Source organism: Entelurus aequoreus, linkage group LG09 (assembly GCF_033978785.1).
Source record: "Entelurus aequoreus isolate RoL-2023_Sb linkage group LG09, RoL_Eaeq_v1.1, whole genome shotgun sequence".
Lineage (NCBI taxonomy): Eukaryota > Metazoa > Chordata > Actinopteri > Syngnathiformes > Syngnathidae > Entelurus > Entelurus aequoreus.
The window spans coordinates 5,185,860-5,204,852 of record NC_084739.1 but is presented as its reverse complement, the minus strand read 5'-3'; the positions used below and the strand labels follow the sequence as shown (position 1 = coordinate 5,204,852).

Below are 18,993 nucleotides of genomic sequence, written 5' to 3'. Positions count from 1 at the left end.
AGTTATTAATAATACCATTAATAATATTACATATTTTGTCTTATATTATCAGAATCAAAATCACAATCAGCTAGATTGGCTAACTAAGTTTAACACAAGGAAATTGACTTGGCAGACTGCGCTCTTTTTGTTCAATGCAGTTCCAATTGTTGCTTATGGAAAAGGTAACACAGGCTAAACTTTATTCCACCCCCCCTGAATGTTGCAAATTAGTTTGCCGGATATATAAACAGTCCTTTGAGTTAGATTTGATGTGTTTGGTTGATATTCTTCACAATGTAGTCGCTGTAAAACTAACCACACTAAAGAAAGTACATTATATATACACATGAAGTGCACAGACATGTAGGAATCACTTTACATTAATAATATAATTAGGAATAAACTGAAAAAAGCAATACAATTATGCAGAATGAAGTTTGAGCCCTAATGCCGTAAGCTTAATGCTAACGCACAATGGACTAGCTCATAAACAATTTAACTCAAATTAGCTTGGCCAATTGTAGGGCGCAGACAGACAATCATTCTCACTAACATTCATATCTATGGAGAATTTGCCGTCTCTGATGAAGGATATTGAAGAGGAGAGTGCATTCCGGGATGTTGTCAGATCAACTTGGGCTACGCATTCGTATGTGTTGTTCGAGGCTGGTCTCTATTCTCAAATATTTGACAATAAATTACAAAATACCTATCCTGTGCTTGGTGGTACATTTGAGTTCAGTTTATATGTCATCTAAGGAACTTGGGACTGACCAGCGTTTTACATCCCACTTGGAGGAACATCTGGTCAAACGCAACAATTTGGGGACTTAGTCCGAGATGACACGCTGACAATTGGACCTTCTCTTGCAATCTTCTGGACAGACTCACATGGCCAAAACATAATTCAAGGTAAGCAGAACCTTTCTTTTTAGATAAAATCTGCATTAGGAGTCTGTCCTGAGGTCTGTAAGTCAAACACAGAATTGTACCCCAGACACAGAGTGGTGATTTTGATAGATTGATTGCATTTTGATTGATTGATTGCATTTTGATAGATTGGTTGCATTTTGCCGTAGCCACCATTGCATAAAAGTTGTGAATACCACTCACGTCATTGTGTCAAGATTACCGTGACGGGCTGCTTCACTGACGAGTAAGCAAATAGTCGGGTGTGGCTCACCCTGGGTAGTTGGTCGCCGCCTAAAAGAGTAACGGGTTAGAGTTAGAGGCTCTAGCTGCGTATTGTACGATAAATTGCACGGGTTAGAGTTAGAGGCTCTAGCTGCGTATTGTACGATAAATTGCACGGGTTAGAGTTAGAGGCTCTAGCTGCGTATTGTACGATAAATTGCACGGGTTAGAGTTAGAGGCTCTAGCTGCGTATTGTATGATAAAAGTACGGGGTTAAAGGCCGCCGTATGGTTTGGGGGTTAAAGGCCCTCAGGGGTTCGAGGCCCCTGAAAAAAAAATGGACACAATGGCCAAGGAGTGTGACAGACAAGAATGTGATGGCGGATGGGGAAAATGTGATTAATCATTACTGTGTAATGATCAATTGAATGGACGGTTGTCGACAATGGAACTAGCAGGTAGAGGAAAAAAAAAAAGAAAAAAAAGGAGAACGTTCCTTGAAAGGGTTAAGAGGGAGTTTATAATACTCGAAAACTCGTGAACTCAAACGTCTGGTAAAATAAAATAAAAACAATTAAAAAAAAAGTAACTGGAAGTTTTATGGTAAAGTGAAAACGAAATGCAGCAAAAGAACCGATGATTAATGACAGAATTGACTGATTGGTTTTTTGTCTGCCGTGCATGCGCAAGACAATTCAAACGACCCGCCCAGACTTTGACTAGGCCACCACCCCCTACTCCAGTGACAAGAGAAGGTGGTATTAACACGGCCCCTCTAAGATGAATCCTGCCTCCGAAAATTAACCCCTTGTACACGTCTGACCATTTTCTCCGGCAGACATTTTTGACACATGACATTAACACTTTGGACATACTACAATATAAGTCTCTTGCCGATGCATACATGCAAGCCATTGTTGACCTTGCTTTCCCACCTGTACCTCCGGGAGGGAACCTTTGGCCAAACACTTTGGACAAAGTTAACCCTGATATACACGGTGCCAAAAACAATATATGGCAGGACATTTTATTCATCCCATGCAATATAGGGCTAATGACAGAGCAACAAGGAAACGACTCCTTAATTTACAGATCGCTGAAGATAAAAGGTCAAAAGAACTAATTAGTAAAAAATCAGCTAGGGTATATTCAGCACTGGGTGACCTTGCTTCTGAGTTCCAACAGGTGGAGGAAAGAATCCTCAACAGACGTGCGACCAGACGGTTGGACTCGGGTGGTGGACAACACGGTGCTTCAAAGCCAGTCCGGGGTGGAAACTGTTTCGGCTGTGACCAGCCTGGTCACTGGAGTCGTGACTGTCCGAACATTTCCGAACAGGAAAGGTTCCATAGTGCCAACAAACGAACACAAAAGCGTGGCAAAGGACGCCCACCGCAGGAGCCCCAGCAGGAGATACAGACTGGCCCCCTGCTGGACATGAGTGTCAACGGACAATGTTATCAGTTCGTGATTGACACTGGCGCCACCCATTCGATTCTGAATGCAGAGGTACCAAAGAAACTGTGTGCTTCCTCTTTAAAGGTTGAAGGCTTCGCTTCGGTCACAAGAAGGTTACCTGTCACCAAACCACTTCCGGTTCAGATTGCGGGACACACACTAAAGCACCCCTTCGTGATTGACCTGCACACACCCTGCCAGATTGGTAATGACCTCCTTTACAGACTGTACCCTGACATTCAATATCGCACAGAAGGAACCTTCCTGGTGTTACCTGACGGCTCAACCACCAAGCTGCGACACCACTACCAAGGCTCCTCCATGAGCTCATACCACAGCCTGAAACAACAGGAATGGCTGACATCCAACTGCTCTAACAGTGAAAACCCTGACTGGCTGAGATGCTTCCGTGTGTTCTGCCACCCAACTCACCATATGTTATGATTATTTATATATGTTGGAACTCAAGGTGTGGCTGCTCATGTTGACCTATCTTTGCAACAGCTAGCATGGTATAAGATGGACACAATAGTGTCCCACATTGTTCCCTTGCTCTCTGTCTCGCCTACAAAACCAAATAACTTAGGTGCAATAAGACACGGCGTAGCTGCCAAACATTACACCGACACCCAAATACCACATTTTCAATTGTTTAGGTTTAGCACATAGTTGTGTTAAACACATAACTATGGGCTGCACTTTAGACACCTGTAGGCTACGAGGAGCTAGCAGCTACACAACAGCTGAGCTAAAACGACACATTACACATTTAAGCATATCAAATAATTATAGTTGCTCATTACATACACAAAGTTGCCATGGCAGAAGTCTGATAGAAAGTATTCAGTAACAAACGTGTCCGCATCATTCGACTTTCTACAACATGAGCTTGACTTAATCAATTATTGGGGCCACCAGGTGTGGTAAAATTTCAAAATACTATTGATAAAGCATCCGCCATAAGGGTAGTATTTTTCTAGTATTTGTGACAATATAAAATATAAGCATATTTAGTGGAGTTTGAGTTATTTGTGATATTGCTAAGGGGTCCCCTACCCTAACAACACCCCCCAGTGGACCACAGAGGCTAAAGAGACTATCATTGACCTCAAACATGACTTGTCCTCCGCTACTTGGCTATTAGTTGACCTTTTTCTTAGATGTTTCTGAAAGTGATAGTATTACTAACACAGTCCTTTTTTTCAGAAACAGAAGGGGGTGAGTGAGGGTGGATACAGACTCCTTGGAACAAAATCGACAATAAATCCCACTCTGACACATTCCATAGTTTTAACGTTTTTCCCGTGGGTAAGAAGTTATAACTAATTTTAATTTGAAAATAACGATTTTACACATCGATAATAGTTTAGTAAATCAAATTTAGAATATGGAGGAGGTGAGGGTGAACCATGTATAGTCTTTGATTTCACTGATATGATCAATACGGTACAAGGGAAAAGGTACGTACTGACTTGTGTTGACAATCACAGTGGTTGGCCGGAAGCAACAACAACCTCAAAAGAGGATGCAATATCAGTAATTAAATGACTTGTGAATGACCTAGTGCCCCAACATGGTTTCCCCAAAAAGATTAGGTCAGACAACGGCAACCATTAAAAAAAAAAAAAACTCACTTAGCCTTGGTCGAAAAGGCTTTCAGACTAGAACACAGGTTTGGGGTACCATCCTGAGTCCCAAGGTAAGGTTGAAAGGATGGACCAGAACATTAAAAACTAATTGGCTAAAATCTGTGCACAGACCAAATTTAATTGGATTGACATGTTGCAATTAGCGTTAATGATCATTCGAAGGTCCGTGAATAAAACTGTTTTACCGCCCTTTGAGTTTTTCACCCTACGAGCTGCATACAGGTCAGCCATTCACAGGACCAGCAGCCCCCCATGGAAGGAGGACTCAGCGTAAAACCAAAATGGTATTTTACACAAAAAAATGCAGAATTTGTGTGCCAGTTCTTCTGTACAGATACGAGGATGACAGCCCGCCACTCCAGATTCCCTTCCGCCCGCTGAGAGGGTCAAGATCTAGGTCATCAAACGCAAGTGGACGGAGCCCGGGTGGACTGGTCCCTTCAAGGTCGTGGAACGGACGTCCCACGCCCTTCGATTGGTTGGTTAAAGGGACACCTGGTACCACCTCTCCCTCTACACTCCTGCTGAAGAACCTGACAGATTACCAGCGGATGTCATTGCTGACATCGCCACTACATCTGCCCCACTCGACCCCCCAGCAGCGCCTTTTGAGCCTGAGGCATCTGAAGAAGAACGGGAGCAGAAAACGACTCATTTTTAGTGTGTGTGTTAACGAGGTAACACACATAAGGGGTGATTGTGCTAGTAACCTCTCCCCCTCTAGGTCATAGAAGAGCGAGGCTTTAATTACACACACATAATCCTACAGCCCAGAAGACGACGCTGAGAGAGAGATTTTCTACCTATATTACTCTTTTCAACTTCTATATTGTATATCCTTATTTGAGACCAGCCTTTATACTCGAAGTTATCCAATTTCTCGTGCTTGTTTGCAGCATAACTATCTGTGTCGTTACATTAAGTGAAAAGTTTGATGTTTATCCCCGTTTTGTTACCTAAATTACTCTGATTTTGATAGACGAAAGGCAGGATGTTACACCCGACTAGTATTCCCTGACAGACTGCTGCTTGGGCTTGTTCTACTGTCTTTGTGTCTCAGTTCTTCCTTCCTGACGACAGTGACTGACAAATGTCTTAGAACATACCACGGACTTTAAATAGACTGGGTCAAAGGGGATAGCAAGACTTATTTTTTTGACCTGTGCAGTGTGATTAATAACGGGGGACACAATAGCAATTACCGTGGTAATAACCTCTATATTTGTAACGACTCAACCCTGAACCATTGGTGTCGGATGCAGACAACATACTCTGGTAAGTGGTGCCCATCGTCCCTTTTATGTTGTTTTGGGGGTTGACCTGACTGATACAGACTCTAAAGGAATTATTAAAATTAATGTCCTTGAGAGGGCGTTAACTACCTCTACACCCTCTGTAGCACCCAAAGTACCACCCCACCTCGGTGGTGTTTCAAAGGCTCTCACATCTGTGCGTGCTAATGACATCACCACCGAAGGCCTGGTAGCTTTGACCTTAGGAGCAGGTGCAGGCAACCTATGGCTCAGGTGGATGACTAGCATGGCTAAGAGCCAAAACCTGGGTGACTGTGTTGCTTGTTCCGCTGGACGTTCTTTCCCCACACGTATCCCGCCCCCTTTAAGTTGACTGACATAAATGGCTTGGTTCAGAAGGCCTTAGAAGGCCTCCAAGCCCTGTCTAAGGAACTTACTGAAGTTTCCGGTGTCTCTGACCCATTTAAAGATTGGCTCTAGACCACCTTTGGCAGGTGGACTGACATAATTAAGTCTGCCCTAGTCTCCTTTAAAGTTTTCTTGGCCATTATAGCCTCATGCGGTTGCTTTATCGCCCATGCACCCGCATCTTTGTTAGAGCTGTCAAAGGTCAACCCCACCCTGTTTCTAGGTTCGCTATGTCTCTGAAGGGGGTCTAGCAAAGTGGTGACTTTAAGACTTTCGAGATTTGCTAGTTTCCTTCCCTGACAATGACGACATTGACATAAACTCCCTCCATTTATCTCCCATGTAGCTATGCTTTTATTTTATTGCTAGCTTGCTCAAAAATTTAAAAAAACCAGCACCTACTTTAATGTGGGGCGTGCTTTAGAAGTGTTGTACTAGAGGTAAAGATCTTTTTAGAAGATCTTGAAGGGGGAATTGACGGATGCATATATCCACATTTATCCATAATTAAGAGTTACTTCTTTCTATATTTCTATAGTCATATTTTAAATAGCTAATGTTCCATCTTGTACTCTTTTCATTGTTTTGATCGTCTCATGACAAAGTGCTTGCACTGTGGACGGCCTTGAAGTAGGAGGCAGAGAAGAGGAGTCCTCCCTGCTTCCCTTCTCGGGGGGTTGGGGGGGGGGGGGAGATATTGAAGAGGAGAGTGCATTCCGGGATGTTGTCAGATCAACTTGGGCTACGCATTCGTATGTGTTGTTCGAGGCTGGTCTCTATTCTCAAATATTTGACAATAAATTACAAAATACCTATCCTGTGCTCGGTGGTACATTTGAGTTCAGCTTATATGTCATCTAAGGAACTTGGGACTGACCAGCGTTTTACATCCCACTTGGAGGAACATCTGGTCAAACGCAACAATACATATACATATATACACACATATATACATGTATACACATTTATATACATATATATGTATACATATATATATATACATATATATATATGCATATACACATGTATACACATTTATATACATATATATGTATACATATATATATACATATCTATATCTATATATATATACATATATATATCTATATATATATATATATAGAAATATCTATATATGTATATATATAGATATGTATATATATATATATATATATATATATATATATATATATATATATATATATATATATATATATATATATATATATATATATATATATATATATATATATATGTGTGGGAAAAAATCACAAGACTATTTCATCTCTACAGGCCTGTTTCATGAGGGGTTTTCCTCCATCCTCAGGAGATTTTAATGGAAGCATTCACATACCATGGTTTATATAGGGCACAGAGCGGGTGGGTACAGGCAGGCGTGCTTCACATAAAATCTCCTGAGGATTGAGGAAAACCCCTCATGAAACAGGCCTGTAGAGATGAAATAGTCTTGTGATTTTTTCCCACACATACATGTTACGCTCTACCACGGTATCGAGCACTATTTTTTGGATAATCTAATTAAGACATTGATATATATATATGTATATATATATATACATATACATATATATATATATATATATATATATATATATATATATACATATATATATATATATATATATATATATATATATATATATATATATATATATACAGTGGGGCAAAAAAGTATTTAGTCAGCCACCCATTGATTGTCAATGGGTGGCTAACTAAATACTTTTTTGCCCCACTGTATATATATATATATATATATATATATATATATATATATATATATATATATATATATATATATATATATATATATATATATATATATATATATAGATATATATACATATATATCTATATATATATACATATATATATATATATATATATATATATATATATCTATATGTATAGATATATATACATATATATATACATATATATATATATATATATATATATATATATATATATATATATATATATATATATATATATATATATATAGATATAGATATATATATGTATATATATATATGTCATGATGTGGACTTTGGAGCAGCTTACTGCGAGGCTTTCGCAGCTTGCTGCGTGGAATGTTTTCCCGTGGTGCAAATCGACTGGACCGGACAAGGCGTGAAGGTAAAGACATGAATTAATTTAACACTAACAACGTACAAACAAAAGGCGCGCACAAGGCGGAGACACAAACTTAGCGTAGGAACAAAAACGAAAACACTAAGGCTGCAGCTAACGATTATTTTTCTATCGATTAATCTATAGATTATTTTTTCGATTAATCGGTTAATCTATAGATTATTTTTCCGATTAATCTATAGATTATTTTTCCTTTTACCGATTATTTTTTTTATTCAAAATGAAGATGAAAAAATAAATGTAGGCCCGTTTTTTCAAAAGGCATGGCTTTTATTTACAAAAAAAAAGAAGTATGGCCACTCAGTCAACATTGACAACAACATGACTAAATATTCTGTAACAATGTAAACATTTAAAACTTTTAACATTTAACAAAATTAAAAGTAGCTTATTTGCTTTTTAATGTGCAAATATAAAAGTCAACATCCAGTGCAAATCTTAATATTCTGCAATAGTATAAGCATTTCAAAAGTAAAAGTATTGCTTATTTTGCTTTAAAATGTGCAAAAATAAAGATAAACATCCAATACAAAAAAGTGCAAAACGAAATATTCTGTAACAACAGTGTAAACATTTCAACAAAAGTGAAAGTATTGCTTATTTGCTAAAATGTGCAAAAATAAAGATAAACATCCAATACAAAAAAGTGCCAATCTAAATATTCTGGAGCACTGTAAACATTAAGTATTGCTTTTAAAATGTGCAAAATAAACATCCAGTCCAACACCGTACACAATAACCAATTCTACTCATTCCAGTGAGTGTCTAACAGTTGTAATGAAGAAAGGTTAGCATGTGTACATGTTTGGTTCTTTTCTGGTTTACAATATTCCCAGCAGCTGAAAATAGGCGCTCAGAAGGGGTCGATGTGGCTGGAACGAGAGGTAATTAGCCTTCACCTCAAGCCAGGACTGCGAGTGAGCTGAGCTGCAGTTTATATTTCTAGAAGGTCAACGGGCTCATAGTGATGTTACTAGTAGTTGACTGGGAGGTGTTTATTATCATTTGGGGAGAGTCCGCTGCCTGATGCTCACCTGCTGAACACCTATCTGCTCCACGCTGAAGCGCTGACTACATGCGCTCTGAATACACACTGCTGATTGGCTGATAATGCTTCGTGTGTACCAATCAGATGGTTGTGTGGGTGGGACAATGCTGCGTGTGTACCAATCAGATGGTTGTGTGGGTGGGACAATGCTGCGTGCTGAGACAGACGCAGAGGAGCGAAGCAGCTTGTTAAGACTTTAGCAGCTAAAGTTAGCTTTAGCTTAGAAACTCGTTCGGTACACCCCCGTGCCGAACCGAAAGCCCCGTACCGAAACGGTTCAATACAAAACATGTACCGTTACACCCCTAGCAGATACAAATGACACAGTCATGTTTTTGTGTAATGATGACAACGTATGCTCGCGCGGACGATTGACTAGTTGATGGTTTTCTTTTCAAATGTTCGTTCATAGCCGTTGTGCTGCTATGATAGGCCATTTCCGCTCGACACAGTGTGCATACAACAACATTATTAGGCCGTTTATTGAAATACTCCCACACTTTTGACCACTTTTGGCATGCTTTTCCCCCCTCGCTCGCACCGCTCGCATCGTCTGCTTTGATCGTCTGCTTTGCGGTCCGCCATGACGGTAGTGTGACGTAAATATGCGACGCGTCGACGCACAAAAACGGCGTCGACGTATTTACGTAACCGATGACGTCGACTACGTCGACGCGTCGTTTCAGCCTTAGAAAACACATAGCCTGAACTATGGTCATGAACAAAAAACTTACTGTGGCGTGAAAAGTCAAAACAACAGAGCAATGGCATGAGCACTATGGCATGGAATGTGTAATCATAGGAGTAACAGGGGCCTGGCAACTACAGGCTTAAATAATAGTGACATTATTTAACACAGGTGTGTGAGTCCAAATGAATCAGGTGAAAACTAATGGGTCACCATGTTGACAAAACAAGGGAGTGAAAAAACAGGAACTATGGAGTTTAAACCAAACAGAACATGATCAAAAGACATGACAATATATATATCCATCCATCCATTTTCTACCGCTTATTCCCTTCGGGGTCGCGGGGGGCGCTGGAGTCTATCTCAGCTACAATCGGGCGGAAGGCGGGGTACACCCTGGACAAGTCGCCACCTCATCGCAGGGCCAACACAGATAGACAGACAACATTCACACTCACATTCACACACTACGGCCAATTTAGTGTTGCCAATCAACCTATCCCCAGGTGCATGTCTTTGGAGGTGGGAGGAAGCCGGAGTACCCGGAGGGAACCCACGCAGTCACGGGGAGAACATGCAAACTACACACAGAAAGATCCCGAGGCCAGGATTGAACTCACGACTACTGCACACAGCGCAAAATCTACCCGTGCCTGGTTTACGGACCATGGTATTTCTGTTCTAAATTGGCCCGCCAACTCCCCTGACCTTAGCCCCATAGAAAATCTGTGGGGTATTGTGAAAAGGAAGATGCAGAATGCCAGACCCAAAAACGCAGAAGAGTTGAAGGCCACTATCAGAGCAACCTGGGCTCTCATAACACCTGAGCAGTGCCAGAAACTCATCGACTCCATGCCACGCAGCATTAACGCAGTAATTGAGGCAAAAGGAGCTCCAACCAAGTATTGAGTATTGTACATGCTCATATTTTTCATTTTCATACTTTTCAGTTGGCCAACATTTCTAAAAATCCCTTTTTTGTATTAGCCTTAAGTAATATTCTAATTTTGTGACACACGGAATTTTGGATTTTCATTTGTTGCCACTTCAAATCATCAAAATTAAATGAAATAAACATTTGAATGCATCAGTCTGTGTGCAATGAATACATATAATGTACAAGTTGCACCTTTTGAATGCAATTACTGAAATAAATCAAGTTTTTCAAAATATTCTAATTTACTGGCTTTTACCTGTATATATATATATATATATATATATATATATATATATATATATATATATATATATATATAGATATATATATATATATATATATATATATATATATATATATATATATATTAGGGGTGCAACAATACGCATTTTCGTATTGAACCGTTCGATACAATGGAAGGGTTTCCCGCAGCGCTTTGTTGTTAAGGCAGCCGCCTTAACAACAAAGAGCCACCGCCTAAACTAAAGTCTTAACAAGCTGCTAAGCTTCGTACTGCCTCTGCCTCTGTCAGTACGTCTCTGCAGCACCTAGCATTGTCCCCCCCACAGAACCATCCGATTGGTTACACGCAGAGCGGTAACAGCCAATCAGCAGTGCGTATTCAGAGCGCATGTAACAGCCAATCAGCAGTGCGTATTCAGAGCGCATGTAGCAGCCAATCAGCAGTGCGTATTCAGAGCACATGGTGTCAGTGCTCACAGGCAGAGAGGAGAGACGGTGGGGTGAGCAGATAGGTGTTTAGCAGGTGAGCATAAGGCAGCGGACTCTCCCCCAATTATAATACACACTTCCAAGTCAACTACTAGTAACATCAGCATGAGCCCGTTGACGTTCTAGAAACATAAGCGGCAGCTCAGCTGGCTCGCAGTCCTTGAGGTGAAGGCTAATTAGCTTTTAGCGTAACGTTAGCTCACTGTGCAGTGTGTGTGTGTGAGTGCATGCGTGTGTGTCTGTCTGTGAGAAAGACAAGCATTATTGACCTACAGTTAACAACTAAGTTATTTCCCTTTACCTTTTTCTGTGTTGATTGAGCTGTGTTGAAGCAGCAAAAAAGGACATTATGTTAAATGAAGAGTTTCCTGAAGCTGTCTCTGATAGTTGATATAATAATGTAACTGCATCATAAAGCCTACATGAACTCCATGGTGTTCAGGGATGAATAGTCTCTCCTATTGCTATTGCACTATTTTTTCGGCTATAGTTACATTAATCATTAGTAATGTAGCAGCCTAGTTTTGAATTGCAGGGTCCCTGCTATCACATGTTGATAAAAATAAAACATTTACGGTCGCGAAAACATTAGGAAAAAAAGAGTATCAATATGACATCAGTGACAACCCCACCCGGAGAATGACCACCAGATCTGCAAACAGGCATGCATTTTAACTCCTGAACACACCCACCCGCCTCTGCCTTGCTCTCTTCAGCTTCTTATCCATCTGCTCTCTACACCGCGGCCACACCCCGCGAGTGCGGCGGTGCGCTACACCCTCTCGTCTTGCAAACGCGCATTGCATGACGTGCTCATAAATCATCACGCTGCAACAATGATTGAATGTCTGACTGTTGTAACAAATCGGACAGTTTCTAACATCCAACATTGAACAAATCTTCCCAGAAGGCCCCTGTGCCGCACTTTGGGCACCCCTGCTGTAGAAGCTAACTGTTTATGGCAACTATAGGCTTAGTACCCTAGTATATTTGTTCTGGTCCCATATGGGACGCGAGTCACAAGGTTTTGACGTCAGCACCGGGATTAGTAAAATCAGCTGTTCATCTGGCCGTTTTTTTACTGTGTGATAAAAAAGGGGATACATGGGGAAGTTCTTCTTTAGCTGCCGCCTTGTTTTATCATATGTTACTCCCTTTTGCGTATGTCAATGTTTACTTTTGTATTCACAATAAATCAACACAAAATCTGTACTTGGGCGCAAGGTTCACGGAGTCTCGTATGCTTCCCGCCGCAGGTGAGCGATGATGGTCATGGACTCGTGGTTGAGGGAAAAGTTGTTTGATGTTGGATGCTAGAAAATGTCAGATTTGAATTGAATTAGGTTTGAAATTGAGAGGTAATAATCGACTCGAAATTAACAACCCATAATAAATCTAACATCAGCAGATTTTTACCACCTCAAAACATTGCCAAAATCAAAGAAATTGTGTCTAAACCAGACTGAAAGACTAATCCATGCCTTTGCTCCTGGGCTACCTAAATAAGCTGTAAAGCAGCTGCAATACATAGAAAATACTGCTGCTCGAGTCATGAATAGATTCAGGAAACACAACCCTATTATTCCACTGCTTGGGTCACTGCACTGGCTCTTCTAGTCGTCAGAGAATAGACATTGAAACAGCTCTGCTTGTGTACAAGTCTTTTTATGGTCTAGCGTCAAAGTAAATCTCTTAAATGTTCGAGGCAACTTGGGCTCTGAGAACCTTAAGAAGTGGTCTACTGCTAGTGCCCATAGTCATGACTAAGCATGGTGAAGCTATGTTTCAGTTTTATGCTGTTGAAATCCTCCAGAAGATGTAAGACAGTCCTCAACTTTTCACTTGTATTTCGCTGTGCATACGAAAACACATTTTTATTTTCAATTGATGGTTAATTCATGATTATTTTTATGATAATTGTGTTTGTTTTCTTGTAACTGTATACCTTTGTAGAGCAATTTAAATTGCCTTGTATACGAATTGTGCTGTATAAATAAACATGCCTTTCAAACAATATGATACAACATTATTATTAACTAATCCAAAAAATATGCCACTTCTTGAATGATTTAAAAAATGTCGAAATGTATGTTAACCATTTAAATACAATTTGTACTATAATTACCTTGCGATACAGATTACAAAGAAATAGATGCACATGGTTATGTGAAATCAGGTCTGATGGACACATAGGCATGTAGACATGGGGCTGAGAGAACTCTTATCCACAGTCTTCCGATCTTCCCTATCAGGTTTCCCAGTGGGGTTTCGGCTGATAACTCAGCCTTGTTGATAACAATAGCCCAGGTCCAGGCTATGCTGGGACATTTTAATGCCGTTAGCTACCTCATTACTCCACTGGCTACTGGTCTATCCCAAGCACAGTGGCACCTTAACAGGTACCAGTTATCAGTACTGCCTTATGACCACCAATGAAATCATCAGACTACCCTCTACAGGAGCCAGACCACCAGTTTACGGGTGGGGAACAATGACCAGTTGCTACACCAGGGATATTCTGTAAAACAGATTTTTTGTTTTTCATGGTGAAGAACTTAGTGTTTTTGGGTGATTGGGTGACACTTATTTGGAACATCCCACAGGTGAACAGGCAAATTGGGAACAGGTGGGTGCCATGATTGGGTATAAAAGTAGATTCCATGAAATGCTCAGTCATTCACAAACAAGGATGGGGCGAGGGTCACCACTTTGTCAACAAATGCGTTTGCAAAAACCTTTCTCAACCAACTATTGCAAGGACTTTAGGGATTTCCCCATCTACGGTCCGTAATATCATCAAAGGGTTCGGAGAATCTGGAAAAATCACTGCACGTAAGCAGCTATGCCCGTGACCTTCGATCCCTCAGGCTGTACTGCATCAACAAGCGACATCAGTGTGTAAAGGATATCACCACATGGGCTCAGGAACACTTCAGAAACCCACTGTCAGTAACTACAGTTGGTCGCTACATCTGTAAGTGCAAGTTAAAACATTATGTTTAGGGCATCCCAAAACTCTCTACCATCCAATATACAGAACCTATTCCAGGATAGAGATGCTCACCATAGTTACAGTCTAAGAGGAAACAACAAATTATATTTGCCTAAATTTAGAACAACTTTAAAATCAATGTGCATTTCAGTGCGTGGAGTCGGTCTGTGGAACAGCTTAGAGGACGAGTTAAAAACGTGTTCCAACATGATTCAATTCAAAACACAGTTTAAAAAAGAAGTACTGAAGAAGTACGAGGAGGAAAGAGAATGATGCCCTCAGCACAGAGCGATGGGAGAGAGGTGTATGGTCAGAGAGTGTTTGGGCCTGTGTGTGTGTGAGTGTGTCTGTGTGTGTGTAAGTGTGTTTTGTCTCGTCTTGTCTTATACTAACAGTGGTACTACAAACCCTGTTTCCATATGAGTTGGGAAATTGTGTTAGATGTAAATATAAACGGAATACAATGATTTGCAAATCATTTTCAACCCATATTCACTTGAATATGCTACAAAGACAACATATTTGATGTTCAAACTGATAAACATTTTTTTTTTGCAAATAATCATTAACTTTAGAATTTAACATTTTGATACAGAGAAATATTTTACATAGAATTTAACATTTTGATACAGAGAAATATTTTTTTAACTTATGTAAATGTACATGAACTAATGTATGTACCGTAATTTCCGGACTATAAGCCGCTACTTTTTCCCCTCGTTCTGGTCCCTGCGGCTTATACAAGGGTGAGGCTTATTTACGGCCTGTTCTTCTCCGACACCGACGAAGAGGATTTCGGTGGTTTTAGTACGCAGGAGGAAGACGATGACACAATGATTAAAGACTGACTTTTCATATACCGGTAGGCAGGTTATTTTGATAACGTACAGGCGAGCACTTTGTATTGCTTTGCACCGTTGTATTATTTGTACTCTGCACGAATGCTGTTCGCCATGTCAAAGATGTGAAAGTTTGATTGAATGATTGAAAGATTTATTGTTAATAAATGGGACGCTTTGCGTTCCCAAACAGTCATCTCTGTCCCGACAATCCCCTCCGTGGTAGCAGGAACCCCTATATACTACGGTAATTACACATCAAAACCCTGCGGCTTATAGTCGGGTGCGGCTTATATATGGAGCAATCTGTATTTTCCCCTAGATTTAGCTGGTGCGGCTTATAGTCAGGTGCGGCTTATAGTCCGGAAATTACGGTACATGCTGTATCATGACATATCCATTAGTTTGACAAATGTATGTCATACAAACCCCGTTTCCATATGAGTTGGGAAATTGTGTTATATGTAAATATAAACGGAATACAATGATTTGCAAATCATTTTTAACCCATATTCAGTTGAATATGCTACAAAGACAACATATTTGATGTTCAAACTGATACATTTTTTTTTTTGCAAATAATCATTAACTTTAGAATTTGATGCCAGCAACACGTGACAAAGTAGTTGGGAAAGGTGACAATAAATACTGATAAAGTTGAGGAAAGCTCATCAAACACTTATTTGGAACATCCAACAGGTGAACAGGCAAATTGGGAACAGGTGGGTGCCATGATTGGGTATAAAAGTACATTCCATGAAATGCTCAGTCATTCACAAACAAGGATGGGGCGAGGGTCACCACTTTGTCAACAAATGCGTGAGGAAATTGTTGAACAGTTTAAGAAAAACCTTTCTCACCCAACTATTGCAAGTAATTTAGAGATTTCACCATCTACGGTCCGTAATATCATCAAAGGGTTCAGAGAATCTGGAGAAATCACTGCACACAAGCAGCTAAGCCCGTGACCCTCGATCCCTCAGGCTGTACTGCATCAACAAGCGACATCAGTGTGTAAAGGATATCACCACATGGGCTCAGGAACACTTCAGAAAACCACTGCCAGTAACTACAGTTGGTCGCTACATCTGTAAGTGCAAGTTAAAACTCACCTATGCAAGGCGATAACCGTTTATCAACATCACCCAGAAACGTCGTCGGCTTCGCTGGGCCTGAGCTCATCTAAGATGGACTGATACAAAGTGGAAAAGTGTTCTGTGGTCTGACGAGTCCACATTTCAAATTGTTTTTGGAAACTGTGGACGTTGTGTCCTCCGGACCAAAGAGAAAAAGAACCATCCGGATTGTTATAGGCGCAAAGTTGAAAAGCCAGCATCTGTGACGGTATGGGGGTGTATTAGTGCCCAAGACATGGGTAACTTACACATCTGTGAAGGCGCCATTAATGCTGAAAGGTACATACAAGTTTTGGAGCAACATATGTTGCCTTGCAAGCAACGTTAGCATGGACGCACGCCCCTGCTTATTTCAGCAAGACAATGCCAAGCCACGTGTTACATCAACGTGGCTTCATAGTAAAAGAGTGCGGGTACTAGACTGGCCTGCCCGTAGTTCAGACCTGTCTCCCATTGAAAATGTGTGGCGTATTATGAAGCCTAAAATACCACAACGTAGACCCCCGGACTGTTGAACAACTTAAAGGCCTACTGAAACCCACTACTACCGACCACGCAGTCTGATAGTTTATATATCAATGATGAAATCTTAACATTGCAACACATGCCAATACGGCCGGGTTAACTTATAAAGTGCAATCTTAAATTTCCCGCTAAACTTCCGGTTGAAAACGTCTATGTATGATGACATATGCGCGTGACGTCAATCGTTGTAACGGAAGTATTCGGACACCATTGAATCCAATATAAAAAGCTCTGTTTTCATCTCAAAATTCCACAGTATTCTGGACATCTGTGTTGGTGAATCTTTTGCAATTTGTTTAATGAACAATGAAGACTGCAAAGAAGAAAGTTGTAGGTGGGATCGGTGTATTAGCGGCTGTCTGTAGCAACACAACCAGGAGGACTTTGACTTGGATAGCAGACGCGCTATCCGACGCTAGCCGCCGACCGCACGGATGATCGGGTGAAGTCCTTCGTCGCTCCGTTGATCGCTGGAACGCAGGTGAGCACGGGTGTTGATGAGCAGATGAGGGCTGGCTGTCGTAGGTGGATAGCTAATGTTTTTAACATAGCTCTGTGAGGTCCCGTTTCTAGGTTAGCTTCAATGGCGTCATTAGCAACAGCATTGTTAAGCTTCGCCAGGCTGGAAAGCGTTAACCGTGTATTTACAGGTCCATGGTTTAATAGTATTGTTGATTTTCTGTCTATCCTTCCAGTCAGGGGTTTATTTCTTTTGTTTCTGTCTGCAGTTAAGCCCGATGCTATCACGTTAGCTCCGTAGCTAAAGTGCTTTGTCGATGTATTGTCGTGGAGATAAAAGTCACTGTGAATGTCCATTTCGCGTTCTCGACTCTCATTTTCAAGAGGATATAGTATCCGAGGTGGTTTAAAATACAAATCTGTGATCCATAATAAAAAAAGGAGAGAGTGTGGAATCCAATGAGCCAGCTTGTACCAAAGTTACGGTCAGAGCGAAAAAAGATGCGTCCTGCACTGCACTCTAGTCCTTCACTCTCACAATCCTCATCCACGAATCTTTCATCCTGGCTCAAATTAATGGGGTAATCGTCGCTTTCTCGGTCCGAATCGCTCTCGCTGCTGGTGTAAACAATGGGGAAATGTGAGGAGCCTTTCAACCTGTGACGTCACGCTACTTCCGGTACAGGCAAGGCTTTTTTTATCAGCGACCAAAAGTTGCGAACTTTATCGTCGATGTTCTCTACTAAATTCTTTCAGCAAAAATATGGCAATATCGCGAAATGATCAAGTATGACACATAGAATGGATCTGCTATCCCCGTTGAAATAAAAAAAAATTCATTTCAGTAGGCCTTTAAGCTGTACATCAAGCAAGAATGGGAAAGAATTCCACCTGAGAAACTTAAAAAAGGTGTCTCCTCAGTTCCCAAATGTTTACTGAGTGTTGTTAAAAGGAAAGGCCATATAACACAGTGGTGAACATGCCCTTTCCCAACTACTTTGGCACGCATTGCAGCCAAGAAATTCTAAGTTAATTATTATTTGCAAAAAAAAAAAAAAGTTTATGAGTTTGAATATCAAATATCTTGTCTTTGTAGTGCATTCAATTGAATATGGGTTGAAAAGGATTTGCAAATCATTGTATTCCGTTTATATTTACATCTAACACAATTTCCCAACTCATATGGAAACGGGGGTTTTACATGGCAGAAGTGTCGCAAAAGTCACGTGTATGTAAACAGCTTATCGAGGGTTATTTCTGATTAGGGACAGACATATAACTTAAAACACACTTGCGCGGATCTAAAACACACATACACAGATCTGAATACACACACTCGGATTTATATACAGACACACAAATTAGCACACATGCATGCAAATTGGATTGAGATACAGGTTTGCAAATAATTTTGCTACAATATTACTTCCATATATAAGCAGCCAGCTAACCACGGTGCACCGGAGAGCGGCCAAGTTAGGCGTTCAATTATTTTTTTTAAAATACCACTTTGGCAAAGAGAATAGCGGAGTTTCGCTAAATAAAGGATGTCTGGGATCCCTGTTATATAACGTAGTTTAA

The 18,993-nt window shown here is 40.5% G+C and overlaps 1 protein-coding gene across 3 annotated transcripts in view; it reads right to left on the bottom strand.

Moving 5' to 3' along the window:
• LOC133657080 (kelch domain-containing protein 3-like) overlaps positions 1-18,993 on the bottom strand; it is a 59,140-nt gene that overhangs the window by 20,395 nt on the left and 19,752 nt on the right. Inside the window, exon 9 of one of the 3 annotated variants that reach the window (XM_062058000.1) lies at positions 1,096-1,185. The exons of the other annotated variants lie outside the window; for them this stretch is intronic. Within the exon in view, the coding sequence (XP_061913984.1) occupies positions 1,096-1,185 (90 nt within the window). The remainder of the gene's footprint in view (positions 1-1,095; positions 1,186-18,993) is intronic. 3 annotated transcript variants of the gene reach the window in all.